General features: G+C 43.3%; 1 protein-coding gene across 4 annotated transcripts; it reads left to right on the top strand.

Moving 5' to 3' along the window:
- Positions 1–178: 178 nt before the first annotated feature.
- On the top strand, positions 179–23,818 carry PRUNE1 (prune exopolyphosphatase 1). Of its 4 annotated transcripts, XM_060142362.1 has the most exons (9): positions 179–279; positions 459–543; positions 7,461–7,553; positions 8,104–8,306; positions 9,952–10,136; positions 10,871–11,029; positions 12,333–12,427; positions 14,557–14,715; positions 21,956–23,818. In XM_060142362.1, the coding sequence occupies exons 2-9, from the start codon at positions 505–507 to the stop codon at positions 22,382–22,384; spliced, it is 1,362 nt and encodes a 453-aa protein (XP_059998345.1). In that variant the 5' UTR covers positions 179–279; positions 459–504; the 3' UTR covers positions 22,385–23,818. The 4 variants fall into 4 exon arrangements, with proteins under 4 accessions (XP_059998345.1, XP_059998346.1, XP_059998344.1 ...); XM_060142363.1 differs by lacking the exon at positions 179–279 and having other exon boundaries at positions 306–543; positions 8,194–8,306; XM_060142361.1 differs by lacking the exon at positions 179–279 and having other exon boundaries at positions 306–543.
- The last annotated feature ends 221 nt before the right edge of the window (positions 23,819–24,039 follow it).

The raw sequence follows: 24,039 nt of genomic DNA, 5'->3' as shown, positions 1-24,039 counted from the left end.
AATTCGAGAGAGAGATGAGGAGCTGTTTTTGCCCAGTGTAATTTAAGATGTCAACCAGATGGGCGGTGTAATATATGGAAAGATGCTATACTTAGCCTGACTCAAGAGGGAAAGTTCAGATGCCACAAAGATAGGTTATGTGACTCATATACACTGTGATCTCAGAAAATTCTCCTTCCCTCAATTCTTGGGGCCATTTTGGCGCTTCGAGACTACACTTCCCAGGACGCCCTGCACCACGCCCCATTTCGCGCCTCCGGCCCCCACTTCGCTCCTCCCGTGAGTCCCTGGGCGCAGAACTCGGCCTCCGCCGCTGGGGGCGGGGCGACGTCGGACTCCCGGGGCCCTTGCTTACGCACTTCCTCCCGGGGTCGGGGCCGAGTCGGGGTGTGGTGGGTTCGAGTCCCACCTCCCGACTCGTCTCAACCCTTGAACCTGGGGCGGGGCTCATTCGCCAGTTAACCTCTCCGCGGCGAGGGGCAGTGGCACACCTTGAGCTTCACCATGGAGGACTATCTGCAGGGTTGTCGAGTTGCTCTGCAGGTAACGGACCCCTGTCTGTGATCGTAAGGAATGGATCCTGGGGTCCCGGAAGGACAAAGATGTGGGACCTGGGGAGCCCCGAGGGTCTATGTGGAGGGAACGCGGAATTGTGGGGTGGGGGCTTGGGATCTGATCAGGCTTGGGGCCTGAGGAGTGAGGAACGAGAACCTATCCCTTGAGAATGGGAATGCTGCTCAGTCACCCCACTCCTGAGCTGGGGGCTCCTGCCTTTGGGGTCTGCCCGAGAGCGGGCAGGCGGAATTGTGGGTCTGGGTCCTGCCGCTGAGCCGCTGCTCGCAGTTTCTGGGTCAGTTCCGTCAAAAGGATCGGAGCTGTGCCTGCCGGGAGGTGTGTTTGTTCCTTTCTCCCCGCCCCTCTTTCAGTTCTCCGCTCACGAGGCCTCCCGGGCCCACTGGCCTCCAGGTGAACCCCGCGGGTACGAGCGAAGCTGTGCCCACGGCTTTGTTGCCTCTGAACGGCGGTTTCTGTCTGGCGGGCCTAATTCATTCTGAATTAAAAGTGGTGGTAGCAGGCATGTCTGTTGACTACAACCTGCATTCCTTTGCCTCCAGTTTTCTTCATTGGCCTTAACACACACAAATTACATAAAAATCCGCGGCCTGGACTGGATAAGCACAAAGTGTGTTTGGCATCAAAACTATAAGCATGACTCCTAAATGCTTTGTGGCTTATTTTTGGTACTCCCTGAGCGAGTTGGAATCTCCCAGCCTTGCTGACTGGTCATGCAGCCTTAAGCCGCTATCCCCAGTTAGCAGCAAAAAGCTGGCCAGAGAGAGGCTCCAGGAGGCCACCTGGCCCCCCCTACTTCAAGTTACGCTGCCCCTGGAGAAACCTAGACAGATGGTTGACTTTGTTTCCTTTTTAAATATCTTAAACTGTACAGACTCCCCTGGGTGATAAGATTCTGGTCTTTAACAAATCCTAAAAGTCACCGAATTCCTCCTGCAGACTCAGCTGCTGTCGTAAATGAATACCCTCACCTGAAGAATAGGAGTGAAGTTCAATTTTAACACCAATTACACCAAATTTTTCCTTGTTAAATACAAATTTGGGGAAAGTTGTTTTAATGCATAAGGCAATTTGGGACCAATTCATTTTGGTTACCTCTGATTTCCACCACAGGGAACTCATTGGAGGACTAATAGAGAGTCTTTGTGGCACATTCCAAGGGCCAAGAAGTTGTATTTTGTTTCCCCCCGATAACCCAAATGACCAGTCTGTTTTCCACCATTTGGTAGAGTCCTTGAACCTGAAACCTCACCAGATAGCATTTCATTGCATGCATCTAGACTACAGCATCTGAGTATATCTTCCTCAGGAATATGAAGCTGAAAAATACTGGATTTTTTCAGTATTACTGATATCCTGACCTTTCTCTGTCTGCATTCATCTCCCAAGGAGCAAGATCTATATCTTCCTTTTTCCAAACTTGTGAACTTGTGAAGGTGAGGTCATATCTTAGCGCTCTTATCACACAACCTGGCCGGGGCCAGGAGAAATGAGAAAATTAGACTCTAGCAATGTTAGTGGGTGAACTGGTGGCAGGACATACAGGTGGACACTAACAATTTAAATTGCTTTTAATTATAGAAGTAGTAAATGTACATAGGGAAAACTGTTAATACAAAAAGGATATGAAATTAGAAAAAGAAAAAGATCCTTTTTCTTCTCCCTATCCAATTCCCCAGAGGCCACACTATTGTTTCTTGTGTAAAGAAAGACATGATTTAGACAGAGACACTATTAAGTTTGAGTGTTGCTATTAAACCACGTATAACTTTTAGGAAATTGTGAATGCTTGCCTTTTACACAAGACAAACAGCTGATAACCCAGCCACCTCTCCTGCTGATACCATATTTTCAGCATTTGATACCAGAGAAATTTTCTACAGTGTCTGCCACAATGATAGTAGGTTGTTCCATTTAAAAGAAATCCTGTTCGGGCTTCCCTGGTGGCGCAGTGGTTGAGAGTCTGCCTGCTGATGCAGGAGACACGGGTTCGTGCCCCGGTCCGGGAAGATCCTACATGCCGAGGAGCAGCTGGGCCCATGAGCCATGGCCGCTGAGCCTGTCGCTGAGCCTCCTCCTCGTACCGCAAAGAAAAAAAAAAAAAGAAATCCTGTTTAAGTTAATGTCCTATTCATGGTGAGTCATCTTTCACTTTTAGTGGGGGAAAAAAAATCTTTGCTTCAGGGTGGGGCTGCATTCAAGTTTAGGTGTTCATCCAGAAGCTTTGGATAATCTGTGTTGTCTGCACTTCTCAGGAATGAGGCAGGAATCAGGAGTGGCTGACTATCCTTAGAAATTTGCAGTCCTTTCATCAGTATCAGTCAGTCCCATTTTCCCTGCTGGGAAGGCTTCTCTATCTCTGGCTCCTTGTCTCCTTTTTTCATTTCTCCCTCATTAACTCATTTGTAGAGTAGGCATCAGAACATATGCAGCCTTGGAAGGGAAGTAGTTGATTTTGCCAGCCCTGAAACCCATCCCCTCTCCCCCCCAACTCCATGTTGAGGCCGCAAAGAACATCAGGATACAGTCATTTCAGCTAGTGGGTTTTTGTTTTTTGGGTTGTTTTGTTTTGGCTGCGTTGGGTCTTTGTTGCTGCGCGCGGGCTTTCTCTAGTTGTGAGCGGGAGCTGTGCGGGCTTCTCATTGCAGTGGCTTCTCGTTGCGAAGCACAGGCTCTAGGTGCACGGGCTTCAGTAGTTGTGGCACGCAAGCTCAGTAGTTGTGGCTCGCGGGCTCTAGAGCGCAGGCTCAGTAGTTGTGGCGCATGGGCTTAGTTGCTCCGCGGCATGTGGGACCTTGTTCGAGCCGGACCAGGGCTCGAACCCATATCCCCTGCATTGGCAGGTGGCTTCTTAACTACTGCGCCACCAGGGAAGGCCTAGGTTTTTTTAAAGAAGAAAAAAAGTTTATATCTACTAGTGGCTCTCAGATTGTATTTCTTCCATTGGCAGCTCAGGTTTCCTCATGCTCCAAGTATAGCTATATTTGCCCTGAACTCTTCCTCTGATGGTCAGAAAACTGAGGCTTGTGCTTTCAGCTAGTGGGGGATGGGGTGGGGGATAAGAGTTAACATGTTTTTCCTAAACAAAGAGGAGAATGGTACCTTGTAAGTTAGGCATCCATATACCCGACTTGCCCAGGACAGTCAGTTTATTGAGACATAATCATTAATTGCACCCCTTTTCATTCTCAAAAGTGTACTGGTTTGGGCTTCCCTGGTGGCACAATGGTTGAAAGTCCACGTGCCAATGCAGGGGACACGGGTTTGTGCCCCAGTCCGGGAAGATCCCACATGCTGCGGAGCGGCTAGGCCCGTGAACCATGGCCGCTGAGCCTGTGCGTCCGGAGCCTGTGCTCCGCAACAGGAGAGGCCACAACAGTGAGAGGCCCGCTTACCACAAAAAGAAAAAAAAAAAGTGTACTGGTTTGAACAACAAAGTATATAGTCACCTAGCTTGTATGCTACGTTAAGGATTTGTGATACATGCCCACGAAAAGATAGCGAGCTCCTTAAGGTAGTAGTTAAGTTCTGTATGAGAATCCCAAGTGCCAGAAGCTGGAAGTGCAGGGGAAGGGACTGCTGTGGCCCGGGTGCAGGGAAGGCTTCACAGAGAGAAGGGGCTTGCGGTTGGGCTTGACTGGACAGCAAGGGCTAGAGAAAGGAGAAGACGGAAGGGAGCTCATCTGTACTACTACAGAGTAGGCTCTTGTGTGCGATCTCATTTAATCCTCATAACAACTTCATGAAATTGGTTACAGTAGTCTCCTTATTTTTATATGAGGAAAAAGAGGCTTAGCGAGGCCAAAGTCCCACAACAAGAAACAGCTGAGATTCAGCTCCAGTCTGTGTGGTCTTTTCAAATGGCAGTTCTGCTGATTTCAGACAGAGAAGAACAAATAGTGCAAAGGACAGCGCTGGGAATGTGCACATCATGTATTGTGGGTGGCGAATGGACCAGTCATGGTGGGGTAGTGGTGGGTGCTGACAGGGGAAAGGAATGCCACCACCTCCCTTGGTTGTTCCTGTTCCAAGATTGGTTGAAAGTCGCAGAGTATTCCTTTTGTTTGCTGTCTGAGCTTGACTGAGCACAAGGGGTTAGTCATTCACCTTCCTCTGGGGGTCATTTCTCCTCCCCTCAGAGCCATGAAGTTGCATTTGGTCCCTACTTTCTGCTTTTCTGCTTAATCTTCTCTTGGTGCTGGGGATCTGACTGATCCTGATTCGGCTGCCACTTGGAATGAAACAGCACTAACATGAGTTTTGGAAAGATTCTCCGAGGGCCTCTTCAAGCCCAGCAATAGGCCTCTCCCCCTTGCTCTGCCTTTTCTCTGTTCCTCTTCCCTTTATCCTCCAGAGTCAGGGCCATATGGCCTCTCATGTTTGTATAGTTCCCTCTCTAGAGAACATGGTGCCCTCCCTTACTGCTTCAGTGATCAAGTTATCTCAGCAGCCACTTATCTCAAGTGCTTTGTTGCCACTTTGGTCCACAGCCATCTGGGCAGTTCTTGGTATCCAGGAAACAGGGGCCTTCTCTGGTATCAGGAGGACGAATTGCAAGTCAGAGGAGTTAATATAGCCCTTGGGTCTTGGGTACAGAATTCTCATATTGTGTTGGCAAAGAGTTTAATATTGAAAAGAATCTTCCCACTCCCATGCTGTTCAGTATGAATGGGTCTTGGCTGCCACCCTCTTGAAATAGGCTTAGAGAAATGGGCACAGGGGAGAACCCAAGGGCAGACTTTCCCCAGAGGCCCTTTGCCCAAAACCTTGACAGATAACCTCTGTCTTTTGTCCTTCTCTCTAGGGATGGGAGTAGGAGATGGAGAAGAGGGTGGTTTAAAAATAAAAACCTTCTAGTTACGAGATAGGACAATTTATGCCACCAGAAGTCCTCTAAAATTGTCCCTTTCTGGCTTTGGCTTTCTGGGCAAGTGAGGGGATTGGGTAACAGCCAATACAAGGAAGATAATTCTAGGTTCTCTTTTTTCCTAAAGTTACATTACTTGATAAACTGTTCCTTGTTACGTTTTATTCCTCTGAACACCTTTCCCACTTTTCTAAACTCTTCTATCTAGCAAATCTTCCCTGATTGAAGAAGCCAGAGTGGATTTTCACCTTTCTATAACCCAGTAGTTCTCAACTGGGGGTGATTTTGACCCGCAGGGAATATTTGGCAAAGTCTGGAGACATTTTTGATTGTCATGACTGGAGGTGCTGCTAGCATCTAGTGGGTGGAGTTTGGGGGATGCTGCCAAACACCCTGCAATGCACAGGACAGCAGCCCAGTGCGGAAATCAAGAAACTAGTGTGTTGCTTTTGTCTCTCTTATTCCTTCCTGTCTTTCAGAAGTAGGCTGAGATAGAAATTCAAAAATAAACTGGTAAGATAGAATCCTTGTGCCTAAGCTGAGCCATGGACTGTGTACTCTCATTCTACCTGGCCAAATGCTTCTACTTGGAATGAAATAATAATTCTTACAGTGCCTACCCCTTGGGTTGTTTTGAGGATTAAATGATCAGCTAATGCATGTAAAAATATTGGAACAGTACATGGGGGACTTCCCTGGTGGTGCAGTGGTTAAGAATCCGCCTGCCAATGCAGGGGACATGGGTTCAATCCCTGGTCTGGGAAGACCCCACATGCCGCAGAGCAGCAAAGCCTGTGCACCACAACTACTGAGCCCGTGCGCCTAGAGCCCGTGCTCCACAACAAGAGAAGCCACCACAATGAGAAGCCCGAGCACCACAATGAAGAGTAGCCCCCACTCGCCGCAACTAGAGGAAGCCCTCACACAGCAACAGAGACCCAACACAGCCAAAAAAAATTTTTTTAAATACATGGCACACTCAATAGATATTTTGAAACAAAACCCCTCTCTTTGCTATTGTGGGCACCTTTAGGTTTTTTGTTGTTGTTGTTGTTTTTGTTTTTTTGCGGTATGCGGGCCTCCCACTGCTGTGGCCTCTCCCGTCATGGAGCACTGGCTCCGGACGCACGGGCCCAGCCGCTCCGCGGCACATGGGACTCTCCCAGACCGTGGCACGAACCCCCATCCGCTGCATCAGCAGGCGGACTCTCAACCACTGCGCCACCAGGGAAGCCCAACACCTTTAGGTTTTAATGAATTTTATTTAAAATTCTGGTAGGGAGATGCAAGGGAACAAGATTAATAATAACGACAGATATGCCTCCCTCCTCAGAGTTCTTATCAGCAGAAACTTTTCAAAGCTTTAAAAATAAAAGTTCCAGCAGCAGCAGCAACTGTTCTTGCTTTAATCTGAACCTGCTGGGGAAAGTGTCTGTTTCTTGCCTGTGAGAGTGTTGTTTATATCTGGTTATGGTTGAAGCTCCTCTGGGTAGGGGGAGTTTTCATGGACTAGATATCTAAATAATGAACTAGATCTTATTTTTACCTTTATTTTCAAAGTCTGTTCACCTATTCTCGTGATTTAGAAATACAAGGATTCTTTTCCCTATTTTAAAAATGGGAAAAAAGTACAAACCAGGGTTGATACGGTTTGAATACATCAGCTACCCCAGATGCTTTACTTTTGACTTCTCCTCAAGTGCCCAGAGAAGCATAAGAATCAGAGAATGATTTACTGCTGTTCTTCTGAAAGTTAACATTCAAGGAGACAGTGTAGTAGAGAGGAAGGAGCACTTTTCCACTAACTATAGATATGTGTGGAATGCTTAAAGCTTAGCTAAAACACTTATGCCCTCTTAACTAATATCCTTATCCATGAACTGAGGACCCCTAAGACTCTATGACCTACCTCCTCTGTGAAGATCAGTGAGAGGATGTGTGTGCAGCCCTACATGAGTATAAGGTAACCAGAAATGGATGGAGATGCTTTTGTTAATTTCCCACTCTCCTGCCTCTCTAGGAGTCCCGACCCATACATGTTGTGCTGGGAAATGAAGCCTGTGACTTGGACTCCATGGTGTCAGCTCTCGCCCTGGCTTTTTATCTGGCAAAGGTGAGTACCTAGGAACAGAGTGCCTTAAAATGAAAAGATTTGGATTCAAGACCCAGCTCTGCTACTTAACAGCATTTAGCCCTGGGTAAGTCAGATCTCTTAACTTTGCTGAGTCTCCTGTCACCAACTATAAAATCTGAAATGATAATATTTTGCAGTGTTGCTGTGAGGATCAAATGAACAAATGTATTCTGAAGAATTTGTAAACTATAAAGCAATATTCAAACAGTTAACTATTGAATTCCTTATGGGTATCAGTGGTCTGTGTATGTTCCTCATGCCCATGTCAGCTCTGGAGGACTGATATTGCCTTCTCTCCAGCATCTAGAAGTAGGTCTTTTCCGTGAGTTGTCTTGTTGACCTTCATGCTATTGCCAAGAAGGAGAGAGGGGAAGGGTCATCCTTTTATTTTGATAAGACTGGGTAACTGCGGCTTTGAGGAAGGCAGTGACTTACCCAAGATCATGTCTCCCTTGGTCCCAATAGTCTTGTGACTTTTCCTATCCTATTACAGAACATAGCCATACCTTCTTTTCACTTTCCTCTCTAGACAACTGAGGCTGAAGAAGTCTTTGTGCCAGTTTTAAATATAAAACGTTCTGAGCTACCTCTACGAGGTGACAATGTCTTCTTCCTTCAGAAGACTCACATTCCAGAGTCCCTCTTGATTTTCCGGGATGAGATTGACCTCCATGCATTGCAGCAGGCTGGCCAGCTCACCCTCATCCTTGTTGACCATCATGTCTTACCCAAGTAAGTGGAAGAAAGTTAAGCTGATACTTACCATGTGCCATGGGCTGTGATGAGTAAGGTTTTTAAAGAGTAGAAGAAAGAATGTTTTCTCACAGGATCTCACAGGCTAAGCATAGTTGATGGGTGATATCAGATATAGAAAGACAATAAAAAAATATTGTCAGTTCTCTAGTTATACAAGTAATAAAAAGAAATAGAAACATGGAGAGTTCAAACTAAAGGATAACTCAGAAATATTGTAAATCTACCTTTGGTATCATTGTTTTAAGATTTCATGGCAGATTTATTACAACAGAAACTTTTGAATAATGGTTACAACGGCATTTTTAACTTTAAAAAGTTAGCAACATCATTTCCTCCATAAAGCAATATTTCTTTAATGCTATTTAACAAGCATACACACCTATAATAATCCCATCCCTAATTTAGGACTGGAAAAAAACTGCCAACAAAGCAATACGAGTACAAGGCCTTCCCAAGTGTGTCTAGCTCCTGCTAATAGTAATATGAATATTTTTTCCTTAAGCACACTGGTTATAGCAGGACATTGACAGAGGACAGCCTAAGGGTACTAATCCATCTATCCACTCACTCATTAATAAACTTCTATTTAGAGGACGAAGGTGAGGTAGAATCTCTGTTCTCAAGAAGTTGTCAGTCAGAGGAGGGAACTCGGTAAACAGGTCATTGTAATGGGTGTTAGAGGTAGGTGGTGACCGTCACTCTAGGGGACAGTAGTTACATGAAGGATGGAGTGGTTAAATATGCAAGAGGGGAGTAGAGGGGAGTGTCAGGAAAGGTTTCCTAATGGAGTTGATCCTTGATCTCAGTCTTGAAAGACTAGGTATTTGCTTGGTGAATGAGGAGTTGAGGTAGTTAGCAAAACGCAGGCAGGTATGAAATAGCATGGTGAGTTGGGAGAACTGAGATTTGTTTTGCATAACTGGAACATAAAATATGAGGGAGGAGTAGGACATAAAAAAGATAAGACTAGAGAGGTAGGCAGGGGCCAGATCATGGAGATCTTTTAGGCCTTGCCAGGGAGATTAGACTTTATTTTGAGCAGTGGGGAACTATTGTTAATTCTATTTATTCCAGATCCTAGCAGAACCAAATTTGCATTTTTCAAATGCTCTTTCAGGTAATCTTATAGAGGACAGTTTCGGAGGGCACTGGAAGCAGGTGTTTGGTTAAGGAACTGTTGGAGTAGTTCAGATGAGGGAGATTGAGGGCCAAGAATAAGGCAGTAGCAGAGGGTTGGAAAGGAGGGAATGGATGGGAATTGAGCCAGAAGCCACAGGTGACCTGCATAAAATTTGGATATTAAGTGAATTGAGGGAACAGGAGAGATTTAGATGTTGGGTGTCCAGGTGTCAACTGGAAAGACAACCCTAAAGGATATCAAATATGTGGATGAGATACTGGTAGCTGATACTTCATCAAATTCACCTATACGGTGTTTAAAGATGGTTTTAGTTATAATATTTAAGAGAAGAACTGAGAGGAGTGAGGCAGAGGTAGAAGTGATCAAAGGTCTAAGTGTCTGCCTATGATGTCTGTTTTCTTCATGAGTGAGGTGCAGCTGGAGTGCCCCTACCTATCTTTCTTTCTCTTTTCCCCCACACCTCCCCCCTTTCCCACACAGAAGTGACGCAGCCTTAGAGGAGGCAGTAGCAGAGGTGCTAGACCATCGGCCCATCGATCAGAAACACTGCCCTCCCTGCCATGTTTCAGTTGAGCTGGTGGGGTCCTGCGCTACCCTGGTGGCCGAGAGAATCCTGCAGGGGGCACCAGAGATCTTGGACCGGCAAACTGCAGCCCTTCTTCATGGTGAGGGTGGCTTGGGGGTTGGGACCTGATTAGTTCCTTTATTCCCATGCCAGAGAAGGGAAAGTGGAGCAGTCTAGACTCTTCCAGCCTGACTACACCCTCTCAAAGCCACTTAGTAGATATGAAGGAGGGGATTCTTTCAGGGGGCAATTAGGCATTAAAAAGGCTGTGGGATACTTCGTCCTTTGAAGGCCTGTGGAATACTTTGTTGGAGAAAGCAGAAAGGAAGCACAGAACAACAGACCTAGAAGCTGCCTATTAGTAGCATTGTATAATGGAAAGAGGACTAGCCAAAGAAGCAGGAAATGAATTCTAATACCATTTCTGCCCAGGAAGTAGTTATATGACCTTGAGCAAATCTCTTAACCTTTTTTGTTCTTATTTTCTCCATTTGTAAAAAAAAAAAGAGAGAGAGAGAATTGGATTAGACTATCTCTTCCAACTGGAATTTGGCCTGTGGAAGAGAGATCATCTCTCTCTGACTAGGTTTCAAAATCTCCAAGAATTGAGATATTTACACTTCCTTTCTACCTTTTCCCCATTTCCCTGACTACATTTTAGTTTGGATTTGGGATGTCTTACTCAGGACATTGTCCCAGTTTGTTTTCTCTTCAGTGAGTTGCCATACAGTCTCCTTTGGTATTGTGACCATTTGGTTTGAGGGTTATGTGTGTTCTAGTTGTCAGGAATGGAGGGCCACAGGATTTGAGTTCTGCCATCCTCCTCCTCTGCAGGAACTATCATCCTGGACTGTGTGAACATGGACCCTAAAATTGGAAAGGCAACCCTAAAGGACAACCAATACGTGGAGAATCTAGAGGCCCTCTTCCCAAATCTGCCCAAGAGAAATGATATCTTTGATTCTCTGCAAAAGGCAAAGTTTGATGTATCAGGTATGAAATGTTAAACTGGTGGACAAAAGCCTTGTTCATTATGTTCTTGAATACCGTCAAAACAATTTCAGAGCGTGCATAATGATTTAAGCTTTATACCAGAAAGAAGCTAGGTAGTGTGTGAGTCTGATCATGAATTAATCAGTCATTTACTGGATTGTTCTATCCTGGCTATTGGGTGGATGAGAAGGAATATATTAAGAGTCTCAGAGGTTTCTAGTCTAATTAGAGAATATAGACATATAAATAAAGTATGCTGAGGGAATACAGTCATCCCTTGGTATCTGTAGGGAATTGGTTCCAGTATCCCCCACAGATACCAAAATCCTCGGATACTCAAGTCCCTTACGTAAAATGGCATAGTATAATGAATACAGTCGGCCCTCCTTATCCGCAAATGTGAAGCCCGTGGTACAGAGGGCCAACTCTACTGAATTATCGGAGTGAGATCTAGATAAATGGTTAGGGAAGCAGAAGAAACATTTAGGGTGAATATACAAAGGACGAAGGAAGAGAACAAAAAAACTTCCATGATTTGTTACCCAGCTACCGCCTGTTGACGTTAAAAAAAAAGAAAGAGGGCTTCCCTGGTGGCGCAGTGGTTGAGAGTCCGCCTGCCGATACAGGGGACACGGGTTCGTGCCCCGGTCTGGGAAGATCCTACATGCCGCGGAGCCGCTGGGCCCGTGAGCCACGGCCGCTGAGCCTGAGCATCCAGAGCCTGTGCTCCGCGACGGGAGAGGCCACAACAGTGAGAGGCCCGCGTACCGCAAAAAAAAAGAAAGGTCCCACTTGTACTTTTAGAAAAGTAAAACAACACAGAATGGGGAAAATCAGGAGTAAAAGCCTCTCTTCTTCCATTTACCCTTCTCCCCAGAGTCCCTTGCTCTAAAGGTACCTATTGTGACCCGGTAATCGAAAGTAATTTTTTATTTAGAGTAAATTTCTATTGGGACTTCCCTGGTGGTTCAGTGGGTAAGACTCCGTGCTCCCAATGCAGGAGGCCGGGGTTCAATCCCTGGTCGGGGAACTAGATCCCACATGCATGCCACAATGAAGATCCAGCATGCCGCAACTAAGACCCGGTGCAGACAAAATAAATAAATAAATATTATTTTAAGTGAATAAATAAATTTCTATTATATAATTACATCCGGAGTTACTAGCCCTGTTCATTGCCCCAAAGAGAGGCTGTGTTTTTCCTCTTCCTTGACCTGTCTTGGTGTCCTCACCTTCCTGGTCTTGGGACCTTGGGTTCTCTTGGTTCTCCTGTTTCACCCTTAGTCTCACATCCACTTTCTAGGACTGACCACAGAGCAGATGCTGAGAAAGGACCAGAAGACCGTCTCCAGACAAGGCACCAAGGTGGCCATTAGTGCAATATATATGGATTTGGAGGTAAGAGCAAGATGTAGGTGTGGGTGGAGAGAGAAAACCTTTAGTTTTGTATGTAACCTTGCCCCTCACTCCTGGCTCACCTCCAAAATGTATCTTACCCCTCCTTTTCTCCATCTCTACTCCACAGTCCATCGTCTCTCACTGCACTGCTGTAATGGCCCCCATGCTGGTTTCCCTGCCTCCACTTTTGTCCCCTGCAAACTGTTCTCCCCACAGCAGCCAGAGTGATCTCTTTAAGACATGTCAGATCCAGGGGAGTAACCTGGTGGTCTAGTGGTTAGGACTCAGCGCTTTCACTGCTGTGGCCTGGGTTCAGTCCCTGGTCGGGGAACTGAGACAAAAAAAAAAAAAGATATGTCAGATCCTATTGGCCCCCTCCCTTTACTGCCTTTTCATTGTACTTCTAATAAAATCTAAAAGCCTTACAGTGGTTTATAGGGCCCTCCTTTATCAGGCCTTTGTCCTTTTCTCTGACTTCTTCATTCCAGCCCCATTCCTACACTCACAGAACTGTAGCCACCCCAGTTTTCTTTCTGTTTTTCAGAACCATTAAGTTCACTCTTAGCTCTCAACTCAGAGCCTGTGCACTCCTTTTGCAGAGCTGGCTCCTTCTTTTCATTCAGGACTTAGCTCAGGTGTCTTCTCTTTCAGGAGGTTTTTCCTGACCACCCTAACTAAAGTAATATCCTCCATGCTCAAAAATCTCTAAATATTACTTTTTTTTTTGTACATGCATCTTGTGGGATCTTAGTTCCCTGACCAGGGATTGAACCTAGGCCCCCTGCAGTGGAAGTATGGAGTCCTAACCACTGGACTGCCAAGGAATTCCCATTTTGTTTTCTTCATAGCACTTAGCACACTGAAATAATCATGTTTCATGGTTTCCTTGTTTATTGTCTATATTCCTCTGCTAGTTTATCAGCTCCACCAGAGCAGAGACCCTATTTCTTTTGTTTCTGCTGTATCTCCAGCACCTTTGACAATGCCTGGCGCATAGTGGATGCTCAGTGAATTTTGTCGAATGGGTGAATGAATATAACTCTGATAGTGGTATTTTAATACCTGGCTCCATATCTTATTGGTTTAAATCATTCATCTGATCTGAACATGTACTCTCATAGACTGCACAGCTTTCTCCTAAATAACATGTAAAAATTTTTACTAAATAATTTACTGAAACAGAATAGCATGGCCTCTTCCCTTGCTACTTATAACCTAGTTTTGTAACCAAACATAAGAACACAAAAGGCTTGCCGAGTACCATAATCATAGTACAAATTGACTCATTAGAAATGCTAAGGATAAAGAAAAGCCCTGATCTAAAGCAGCTGGTGGTATTATTCATTGGAGGAAATACTGCGTGAGATTTTGGAGAAGAATATAGATAGATAGACAAAGAATGAAGAGCCAAGGATTCAGGTGTCATGTGTCTGTACTTATTTGTATGCGCCATTGTTCTGTTTTAGAATAAAAATATCCTCAAGGCAAAGACCTTGCTTGATTGATTGTAAGAGCAGGATAGCCTTGGACATACCAGGCACATTACGTACATTACCTTTTTTTTTTTTTGCATTACGCGGGCCTCTCACTGTTGTGGCCTCTCCCGTTGCTCCGGACGTGCAGGCCCAGCGGCCATGGCTCACGGGCCCAGCTGCTCCGCGGCATGTGGGATCTTCCCGGACCGGGGCACGAACCCATGTACCCTGCATCAGCAGGCGGACTCTCAACCACTGTGCCACCAGAGAAGCCCCATTATCATTTTTTAATTCTTAAAACAATCAAGTTTGGTAAATGATTTATCCTCATTTTACAGATGAGGAAACTTAAGTCCAGGGATCCTTGATCATATAGCTGATAGGTAACAGAGCTGATTTTCAAACCAATTCTGTCTGAACCCAAAGCCTCATTCTGTGAGGCTCATAGAATGGCCTCATAGAAAGGCTCATTCTCCTCATTCTATATATTGCCTTCCAGCACATAAATAGCACAGAGTAAACATTAGATACCTTTTTTATGGAGTACAAGTCCCAGGTTAACATGCAAAGAAACCCTTCATAAGCATCTTCTGTTGAGGGTGATAATGAGGATCCAGTGGCAGCCCTCATCCCTGTCCATTTCTTCTGTTTTAGGCCTTTCTGCAGAGGTCTGGCCTCATTGCAGATCTCCATGCCTTCTGCCAGGCTCACAGCTATGATGCCCTGGTCGCCATGACTATCTTTTTCAACACTTGCAATGAGCCAGTGCGGCAGTTGGCAGTTTTCTGTCCCCACACAGCACTCCGAGTGACGGTGAGTCCCTGTCCCTTCTCCAGCCTGAGGACCCTACAGAGTTCTGCCTGTATGCACTATCCTGTGCTGTAAAGACCTCTCCTTCATTCTTGTATTTATCCAGAGGTCCTTGATCTGTTTCCAGAATTGCCACTACCCGCTTTTTTCCATTCTCTCTATGTGTGAATATCCTTAATCATACTCTTGTTGAGAAAGGGAGATTCCAAAGAGAATTAGAGACACAATCCCTACTTAGAAGGAATTGAAATCAGGTTAAAAGAACGTGTTATAAATCTGGAGTTAAAACTAGATTCTTGGTTTAAGCATTAATTCCTCACCCCTGAAAATCAATTCCTTTCATTTTACCTTATTGCCTTGAAAATTGGAAACAGACGAGAAACCTTTTCTACTACTTAAGCAGTTTGTGCTAACTCTGTAGAGAAGTGGTCTAGGAGCAGGTTTGGTTTTTTTCCCTGATCTTCCATTTAGCCACCTTTTCCACCTCCTCCCCTTTCTTTTCCTCTGTTGGTTACTGATAAGCCCAGGGAAGAATTTAAAAGTGGACTTAAGGCAGTCCAGGGATTCTTTGGATTTCTTAGCAGCGAGGACTGCTGAAGACTGGCCTGAATACAGCTGGATAATCTTTTTTGTGCATGAAAGGCATGTCTGCCCCTTCCCACCTCTCTTTGTCTTTATCTTCTCCTCCAGGAAGCAAATGTAATTTCATTCAGTGGAAAGTAGTTTGGCATTGTGGAAAGAACTACAGCCTTTAAAGGCAGATATATAGGCTTTTCTGTCCCAGATTTGCCACTTACTTGCTCTTTGACCAAAGGCAAGTCAGTTGACTTCTGATTCTGTAAATGTCATATTACCACCTACTAATTAGTGTGATGTAATCATTAAACATAATAGTATATGTAAGGTTCATTGCTGGGCACAATGCTCTCTTACTAATCATGTCATGAAGGAAAGGGTGCTTTGACCATACGAAGTACCTCTCCCCACCTTCCTAAATCTCCCCTCCTTCTCCCTGCCATGGTCCCTCTGGAACTCTGTAGGTATCTGATAACTCTACCATTGCCCAGGCTGCCTCTGTGCTGGAAAATGGTAGTCCTCTTTTCACGGTCTGCCCTACCATTTCCTCTCTTCCTCCTGTGTTAGAAATAGTATAATATAGTAATTTAGAACACCAGCTCTGATGACAGACCTGAGTTCAAGTATCAACTTTGTTTCATTCAAACTTGACCTTTGGCGACACATAGTAATCAAACTGACAACAATTAAAGACAAAGAAAAACTATTAAATGCAACAAGGGAAAAATGACAAATAACATACAAGGGAACTCCCGTAAGCTTAACAGCTGATTTCTCAGCAGAAACTCCACAAGCCACAAGGGAGTGGCACGATGTATTTAAAATGATGAAAGGGAAGAACCTACAACCAAGATTACTCTATCCAGCAAGGATCTCATTCAAATTTGATGGAGAAATCAAAAGCTTTACAGACAAGCAAAAGCTAAGAGAATTCAGCACCACCAAACCAGCTCTACAACAAATGCCAAAGGAATTTCTCTAAGTGGGAAACACAAGAGAAGAAAAGGACCTACAGAAACAAACCCAAAACAATTAAGAAAATGGTAATAGGAACATACATACAGATAATTACCTTAAATGTGAATGGATTAAATGCTCCAACCAAAAGACACAGGCTTGCTGAATTGATACCAAAACAAGACCCATATATATGCTGTCTACAAAAGACCCATTTCAGACCTAGGGACACATACAGACTGAAAGTGAGGGGATGGAAAAAAGATATTCCATGCAAATGGAAATCAAAGGAAAACTGGAGTAGCAATACTCATATCAGATAAAATAGACTTTAAAATAAAGACTGTTACAAGAGACAAGGAAGGACACTACATAATGATCAAGGGATCAATCTAAGACGAAGATATAACAATTATAAATATATATGCACCCGACATAGGAGCACCTAAATACATAAGGCAAATGCTAACAGCTATAAAAGAGAAAATCTACAGTAACACTATAATAGTGGGCGACTTTAACACCTTCCTTACACCAATGGACAGATCATCCAGACAGAAAATTAATAAGGGGGCTTCCCTGGTGGTGCAGTGGTTGAGAGTCCGCCTGCCGATGCAGGGGACACGGGTTCGTGCCCCGGTCTGGGAAGATACCACATGCCGTGGAGCGGCTGGGCCTGTGAGCCATGGCCGCTGAGCCTGCACATCCAGAGCCTCTGCTCCGCAACAGGAGAGGCCACAACAGTGAGAGGCCCACATACAGCAAAAAAAAAAAAAAGAAAATTAATAAGGAAACACAGCTTTAAATGACACAATAGACCAGATAGATTTAATTGATATTTGTAGGACATTCCATCCGAAAACAGCAAGATTACACTTTCTTCTCAAGTGCACACAGAACATTCTCCAGGATGGATCACACCTTGGGTTACAAATCAAGCCTTGGTAAATTTAAGAAAATTGAAATCATATCAAGCATCTTTTCCGACCACAACACTATGACATTAGAAATAAGTTACAGGGAAAAAAACGTAAAAAACACAAACACATGGAGGCTTAACAATACGTTACTAAATAACCAAGAGATCACTGAAGAAATCAAGGAGGAAATCAAAAAATACCTAGAGACAAATGACAATGAAAACATGACGATGCAAAACCTGTGGGATGCAGCAAAAGCAGTTCTAAGAGGGAGGTTTATAGCAATACAATCCTACCTCAAGAAACAAGAAAAATCTCAAGTAAACAATCTAAACTTACACATAAAGGAGAGAAAGAAGAACAAACAAAACCCAAAGTTAGTAGAAGGAAAGAAAAAGATCAGAGCAGAAATGAATGAAATAGAAACAAAGAAAACAATAGCAAAGGTCAATAAAACTAAAAGCTGGTTCTTTGAGAAAATAAACAAAATTGATAAGCCTTTAGCCAGACTCATCAAGAAAAAGAGGGAGAGGACTCAATAAAATTAGAAATGAGGGACTTCCCTGGTGGAGCAGAGGTTAAGAATCCACCTGCCATAAATGCCCATCGACAGACGAATGGATAAAGAAGATGTGGTACATATATACAATGGAATATTGCTCAGCCATTAAAAGAAATGAAATTGGGTCATTTGTAGAGACGTAGATGCATCTGGAGACTGTCATACAGAGTGAAGTAAGTCAGAAAAAGAAAAACAAATATTGTATATTAACGTACATATGTGGAACCTAGAAAATGGTACAGATGAACTGGTTTGCAGAGCAGAAATTGAGACACAGAAGTAGAGAAAAAACGTGTGGACACCAAGAGGGGAAAGCAGTGGTGGGTGGGAGTTGTGATGTGGTGAATTGGGAAATTGGGATCAACATGTATACACTGGTGTGTATAAAATGGATGACTAATAAGAAAAAATAAGTAAATAAAAAACAAAAAAGAATCCATCTGCCAGTGCAGGGTTTGATCCCTGCTCCAGGAAGATCCCACATGCCACAGAGCAGCTAAGCCCGTGCACCACAACTGCTGAGCCTGTGCTCTAGAGGCCACAAGCCACAACTACTGAACCCATGTGCCACAACTACTGAAGCCAACACGCCTAGAGCCTGTGCTCTGCAACAAGAGAAGCCACCACAATGAGAAGCCCGTGCACCACAATGAAGAGTAGCCCCCACGTGCCACAACTAGAGAAAGCCCACATGCAGCAATGAAGACCCAACACAGCCAAAAATAAATAAATAAAATAAATAAATTTTTAAAAAATAAAATACAATTAGAAATGAAAAAGGAGAAGTTACAGCGGACATCGCAGAAATACAAAGCATCGTAAGAGACTACAACAAGCAACTCTGTGCCAATAAAATGGACAACCTGGAAGAAATGGACAAATTCTTAGAAAGGTATAACCTACCTAGACTGAACCAGGAAGAAATAGAAAATATGAACAGACCAATCACAAGTAATGAGATTGAAACTGTGATTACAAATCTTCCAACAAACGAAAGTCCAGGACCAGACAACTTCACAGGTGAATTCTGTCAAACATTTAGAGAAGAACCAACACCCATCCTTCTCAAACTCTTCCCAAACATTGCAGAGGAAGGAACACTCCCAAACTCATTCTATGAGGCCACCATCACCCTGATACCAAAACCAGACAAAGATACTACAAAAAAAGAAAATTACAGACAAATATCACTGATGAATATAGATGCAAAAATCCTCAACAAAATATTAGCAAACAGAATCCAACAACACATTAAAAGGCTCATACACCATGATCAAGTGGGATTTATCCCAGGGATGCAAGGATTCTTCAGTATACGCAAATCAATCAATGTGATACACCATATTAACAAATTGAAGAATAAAAACCATACGATCATCTCAATAGATGGAAGAAAAGTTTTTGACCAAATTCAACACCCATTTATGATAAAAAAAAAACTCTCCAGAAAGTGGGCATAGAGGGAACCTACTTCAACATAATAAAGGCCATATATGACAGACACACAGCAAACATCATTCTCAATGGTGAAAAACTGGAAGCATTTCCTCTAAGATCAGGAACAAGACAAGGACGTCCACTCTTGCCACTATTATTCAACATAGTTTTGGAAGTCCTAGCTATGGCAATCAGAGAAGAAAAAGAAATAAAAGGAATACAAGTTGGAAAAGAAGAAGTAAAACTGTCACTGTTTACAGATGACATGGTACTATACATAGAAAATCCTAAAGATGCCACCAGAAAACTACTAGAGCTAATCAATGAATTTGATAAAGTTGCAGGATACAAAATTAATGCACAGAAATCTCTTGCATTCCTATACATTAACAACGAAAGATCAAAAAGAGAAATTAAGGAAACAATCCCATTCACCATTGCAACAAAAAGAATAAAATACCTAGGAATAAACCTACCTGAGGAGGGAAAAGACCTGTACTCAGAAAACCATAAGACACTGATGAAAGAAATCAACAATGACACAAACAGATGGAGAGTTATACCATGTTCTTGGATTGGAAGAATCAATATTGTGAAAATGACTATTCTACCCAAAGCAATATACAGATTCAATGCAATCCCTATCAAATTACCAATGACATTTTTTATAGAACTAGAACAAAAAAAATCTTAAAACTTGTATGGAGACCCAAAAGACCCCGAATAGCCAAAGCAATCTTGAGGAAAAAAAGTGGAGCTGGAGGAATCAGACTCACTGACTTCAGACTATACTACAAAGCCACAGTAATTAAGACAGTATGGTACTGGCACAAAAACAAATATAGATCAATGGAACAGGATAGAAATCCCAGAGATAAACCTGAGCACTTACGGTCAACTAATCTATGACAAAGGGGGCACAGGTATACAATGGAGAAAAGACAGTCTCTTCAATAAGTGGTGCTGGGAAAACTGGACAGCTACATGTAAAACAATGAAATTAGAACACTTCCTAGCACGATACACAAAAATAAACTCCAAATGTATTAAAGACCTGAATGTAAGACTGGACACTGTAAAACTCTTAGAGTAAAACATAGGAAAAACACTCTTACACATAAATCACAGCAAGATCTTTTTTGACCCACCTCCTAGAGTAATGGAAATAAAAACAAAACTAAAGAAATAGGACCTCATGAAACTTAAAAGCTTTTGCACAGCAAAGGAAACTATAAACAAGGTGACAAGACAACCCTCAGAATGGGAGAAGATATTTGCAAATGAATCAATGGACAAAGGATTAATCTCCAAAATATATAAACAGCTCATGCAGCTCAATATTAAAAAAAACAACCAACCCAATCCAAAAATGGGCAGAAGACCTAAATAGACATTTCTCCAAAGAAGACATACAGATGGCCAAGAGGCACATGAAAAGCTGCTCGACATCACTAATCGTTAGAGAAATGCAAATCAAAACTACAATGAGGTATCACCTCACACCAGTTAGAATGGGCATCATCAGAAAATCTACAAACAACAAATGCTGGAGAGGGTATGGAGAAAAGGTAACCCTCCTACACTGTTGGTGGGAATGTAAATTGGTACAGCCACTATGGAGAACAGTATGGAGGTTCCTTCAAAAACTAAAAATAGAATTACCATATGACCCAGCAATCCCACTACTGGGCATATACCCAGAGAAAAACATAATTCAAAAAGACACATGCACCCCAGTGTTCACTGCAGCACTATTTACAATAGCCAGGTCATGGAAGCAGCCTAAATGTCCATCGACAGATGAATGGATACAGAAGATGTGATACATATATACAATGGAATATTACTCAGCCATAAAAAGGAACAAAACTGGGTCATTTTTAGAGACGTGGATGGACCTAGAGACTGTCATTCAGAGTGAAGTAAGTCAGAGAAAAACAAATATCATATGTTAACACATATATGTGTAATCTAGAAAAATGGTACAGATGAACTGGTTTGCAAGGCAGAAATAGAGACACAGATGTAGAGAACAAACGTATGGACACCAAGGGGGTACAGCAGGGGCGGGGTGGTGTGGGATGAATTGGGAGATTGGGATTGACATATATACACTAATATGTATAAAATAGATAATTAATAAGAACCTGCTGTATAAAAAATAAATAAAATTTTAAAAAAACAGAAACAAACAAACCTTGACCTTCGGTAAGTTACCTAATCTAAGCCTCAGTTTCCCTACCTGTAAATGAGGGTAACAGTAATACCAACCTGTAAGGTAGTTGTGAGGATTAAATGAGGAAATTAATATTTGAAAATGGCCAGACGTGGCACGATGCTTGGCATACTTCCCACCCCAACTTGATCTATTTATTCTTTCTGCCTGTATTCTTCTCCTGACCTCAATATAGTAGATGCTTGTCCCATCTCAGCTAAGGATAGAGTTCAAGTTTTTGAGCACAGGAATACCCTTGCAAATAACAATATTCGAGGAGGTGGGAGTCCCAGGTTCTGGTTCAGACTCTACCATCATCTACATTCAAGGCACTTAATCTCTCTGGGCTTTGGTTTACTTATGAATAAAATGGAATATATCATCTCAAATGTTTCTTCTGTTTCTAAAATACTGTGTGTATTAGTTGATGTGCCTTTGTTGCAAGCAATAAAACAACCCTAGATGACTTAATTAAAAAAATATATTTTTTATCCTCTATAAGAGAAGTCTCTTAGAAGTCTCAGCTTTTTGCTTCACCACCTTATATACCACCTCCCCATCTTGTCTCCTTTTTAGGTCTGTGGAGTCCTAGAACGCTCCCACTCTCCGTCCCTGAAGCTGACCCCTGCCCCAAGCATCCACCCTAACCTCCAAGCGTATCTTCAAGGCAACACCCAGGTCTCTCGAAAGAAACTTCTGCCTCTGCTCCAGGAAGCCCTGTCAGCATATTTTGACTCCACAAACATCCCTTCAGGACAGCCTGAGACAGAGGGTGTGTCCAGGGAGCAGGTAGACAAGGAATTGGACAGGGCAGGTAACTCCCTGATTCCTGGACTGAGTCAAGATGAGGAGGAGCCTCCACTGCCCCCCACACCCATGAACAGCCTGGTGGATGAGTGCCCTCTGGATCAGGGGCTGCCAAAATTCTCAGCCGAGGTCATCTTTGAAAAATGTAGTCAGATCTCACTGTCAGAATCTACCACTGCCTCCCGGTCCAAGAAATGACTGTTGGGAGGGGAGGGGGAAGTGAAAGAGGTTGCTTGAACCACCCTGAATGCATGTTTTGAGATGTTTCAGCAATTTTGTCTTCATTGTTCCAGGATCTGGTATACTGTTCTCATAAACCTAGGAGGAGAAAGAAGTAAAAGAAAGCTGAGCTGGTATTCTCCCTTTTCCCCACAATCTCTACCAATCAAACAAATTTTATTATTTAACTCCTTAAATCTGCACTGACTCTCTTCTATTTCATTTGCCAGGGTCATGATGTGATAACATACACAGTTCCAGCAGAGTGGCACAGAAAGACTGTGTACCCCAGAAGTGCCCTAAGTCAGGCTTTTTAACAGAACCAGTATTTCTTATGGAACCAAACATTCATTGTCTCCAGTGTTCATTTATTCTCTTATTAATTCAAGTATTTATTGAACACAGTACCTACTTTTAGCTTCTTCCAGTTTTTAGCCTTTAGTTGATTTTCACCTCCATGACTCCTCTTTCTGCCGCCAATTAGGTGATGGTGTCTCATTCCCAGTTTGCTAAATTTCTACTCTGAGCTTATTGTGACTGTTTCAGGATTGTTTGGGAGCAGATTGGAGGCCATTATCTTCTGTCCTGATCGGCTGGCCTGACTCTCAGTTTCTTTGGATCCCTCTGACTCAGAGCCACAGGCACCCTGAAGAGACCCAGAAGACCCCCCCTGGTTCTTGAGAGTTCAGGAGACACCTGGGAAAGCCTTAAGACCTCATGGGCACTCTTCGCAAAAGACAGTAGAACTACAATGAGACCCCTGGCTCTGTCGATTTCTTATCCATCTGATTTTCTCCTTGGGCATAGTAGAAAGAAACACGAAGTTCATACCGACTGCCATCAACTGTGTGTCTTTTGTCCAGACACTCACTCCTCTAGATCTCATTTCCCCGTCTGCAAAACTGATGTTCCCTGGTTTCTGTGATCTGCCTGTTGCCACACCGTCCTTTCTTGCCTCGCTTCTCTGTTTTTTTGTTTGTTTCTTTTTCCCTGGGAATGCTCAGGGTCACTGAATTGTCTGTTTATTTGTGATTGTACCAAGGTACTCAGCCTCATGTAGCATGTACAGGGGTATGATTCATACCATAGTGACCCAGCAAAGAGCTCCCTTCCACTGACTTGTTCTGCATGTGTAGAGTCTCCCTTTTCTCTTCAGACCAACCTGTTCCCCCTTTTCCTACCCCACAGCTCTGCTCCCTGTAAGTTTTCAACAGTTTCGCTGAACAGTGGGGTATGTGATGGTTTTGGCATGATGTCTTCATATGAGGGAAACTGACTTCACTTTGAGGGGATGTTTGTAGCCATTGGAAGGTAAAATAGTGGTGTGATTACTGAACCAAAGGAATTTATGTTTTGTAACTTGGGTACTTTTATTTTGCATTTTGTTAAAGTATTAAATACTTTTTTCCTGTTTGGGGCCTTATTGTCTCTTTTTACAACTATAATCAGGCCTTTCCCTCTGATAATTGTTTTAACCTTCTCAAGATTCATTTCCCTTCTTTCTGCTGTACATACTGTCTTCCTTCTGTTGACTCTTTTTGGGAATAAGGAGCAACAGTCTTATGTCTCCCCTCATCCTCAGCCTTTCCTTTAATTTGTTTCTTCCAGAACCCTTTTTATAACATACTTCTGTG

The sequence above is a fragment of the Lagenorhynchus albirostris genome, chromosome 2 (genome assembly GCF_949774975.1).
Source record: "Lagenorhynchus albirostris chromosome 2, mLagAlb1.1, whole genome shotgun sequence".
Lineage (NCBI taxonomy): Eukaryota > Metazoa > Chordata > Mammalia > Artiodactyla > Delphinidae > Lagenorhynchus > Lagenorhynchus albirostris.
Note: the sequence above shows the minus strand (reverse complement) of the source record. Positions and strands in the feature narration are given on the sequence as shown.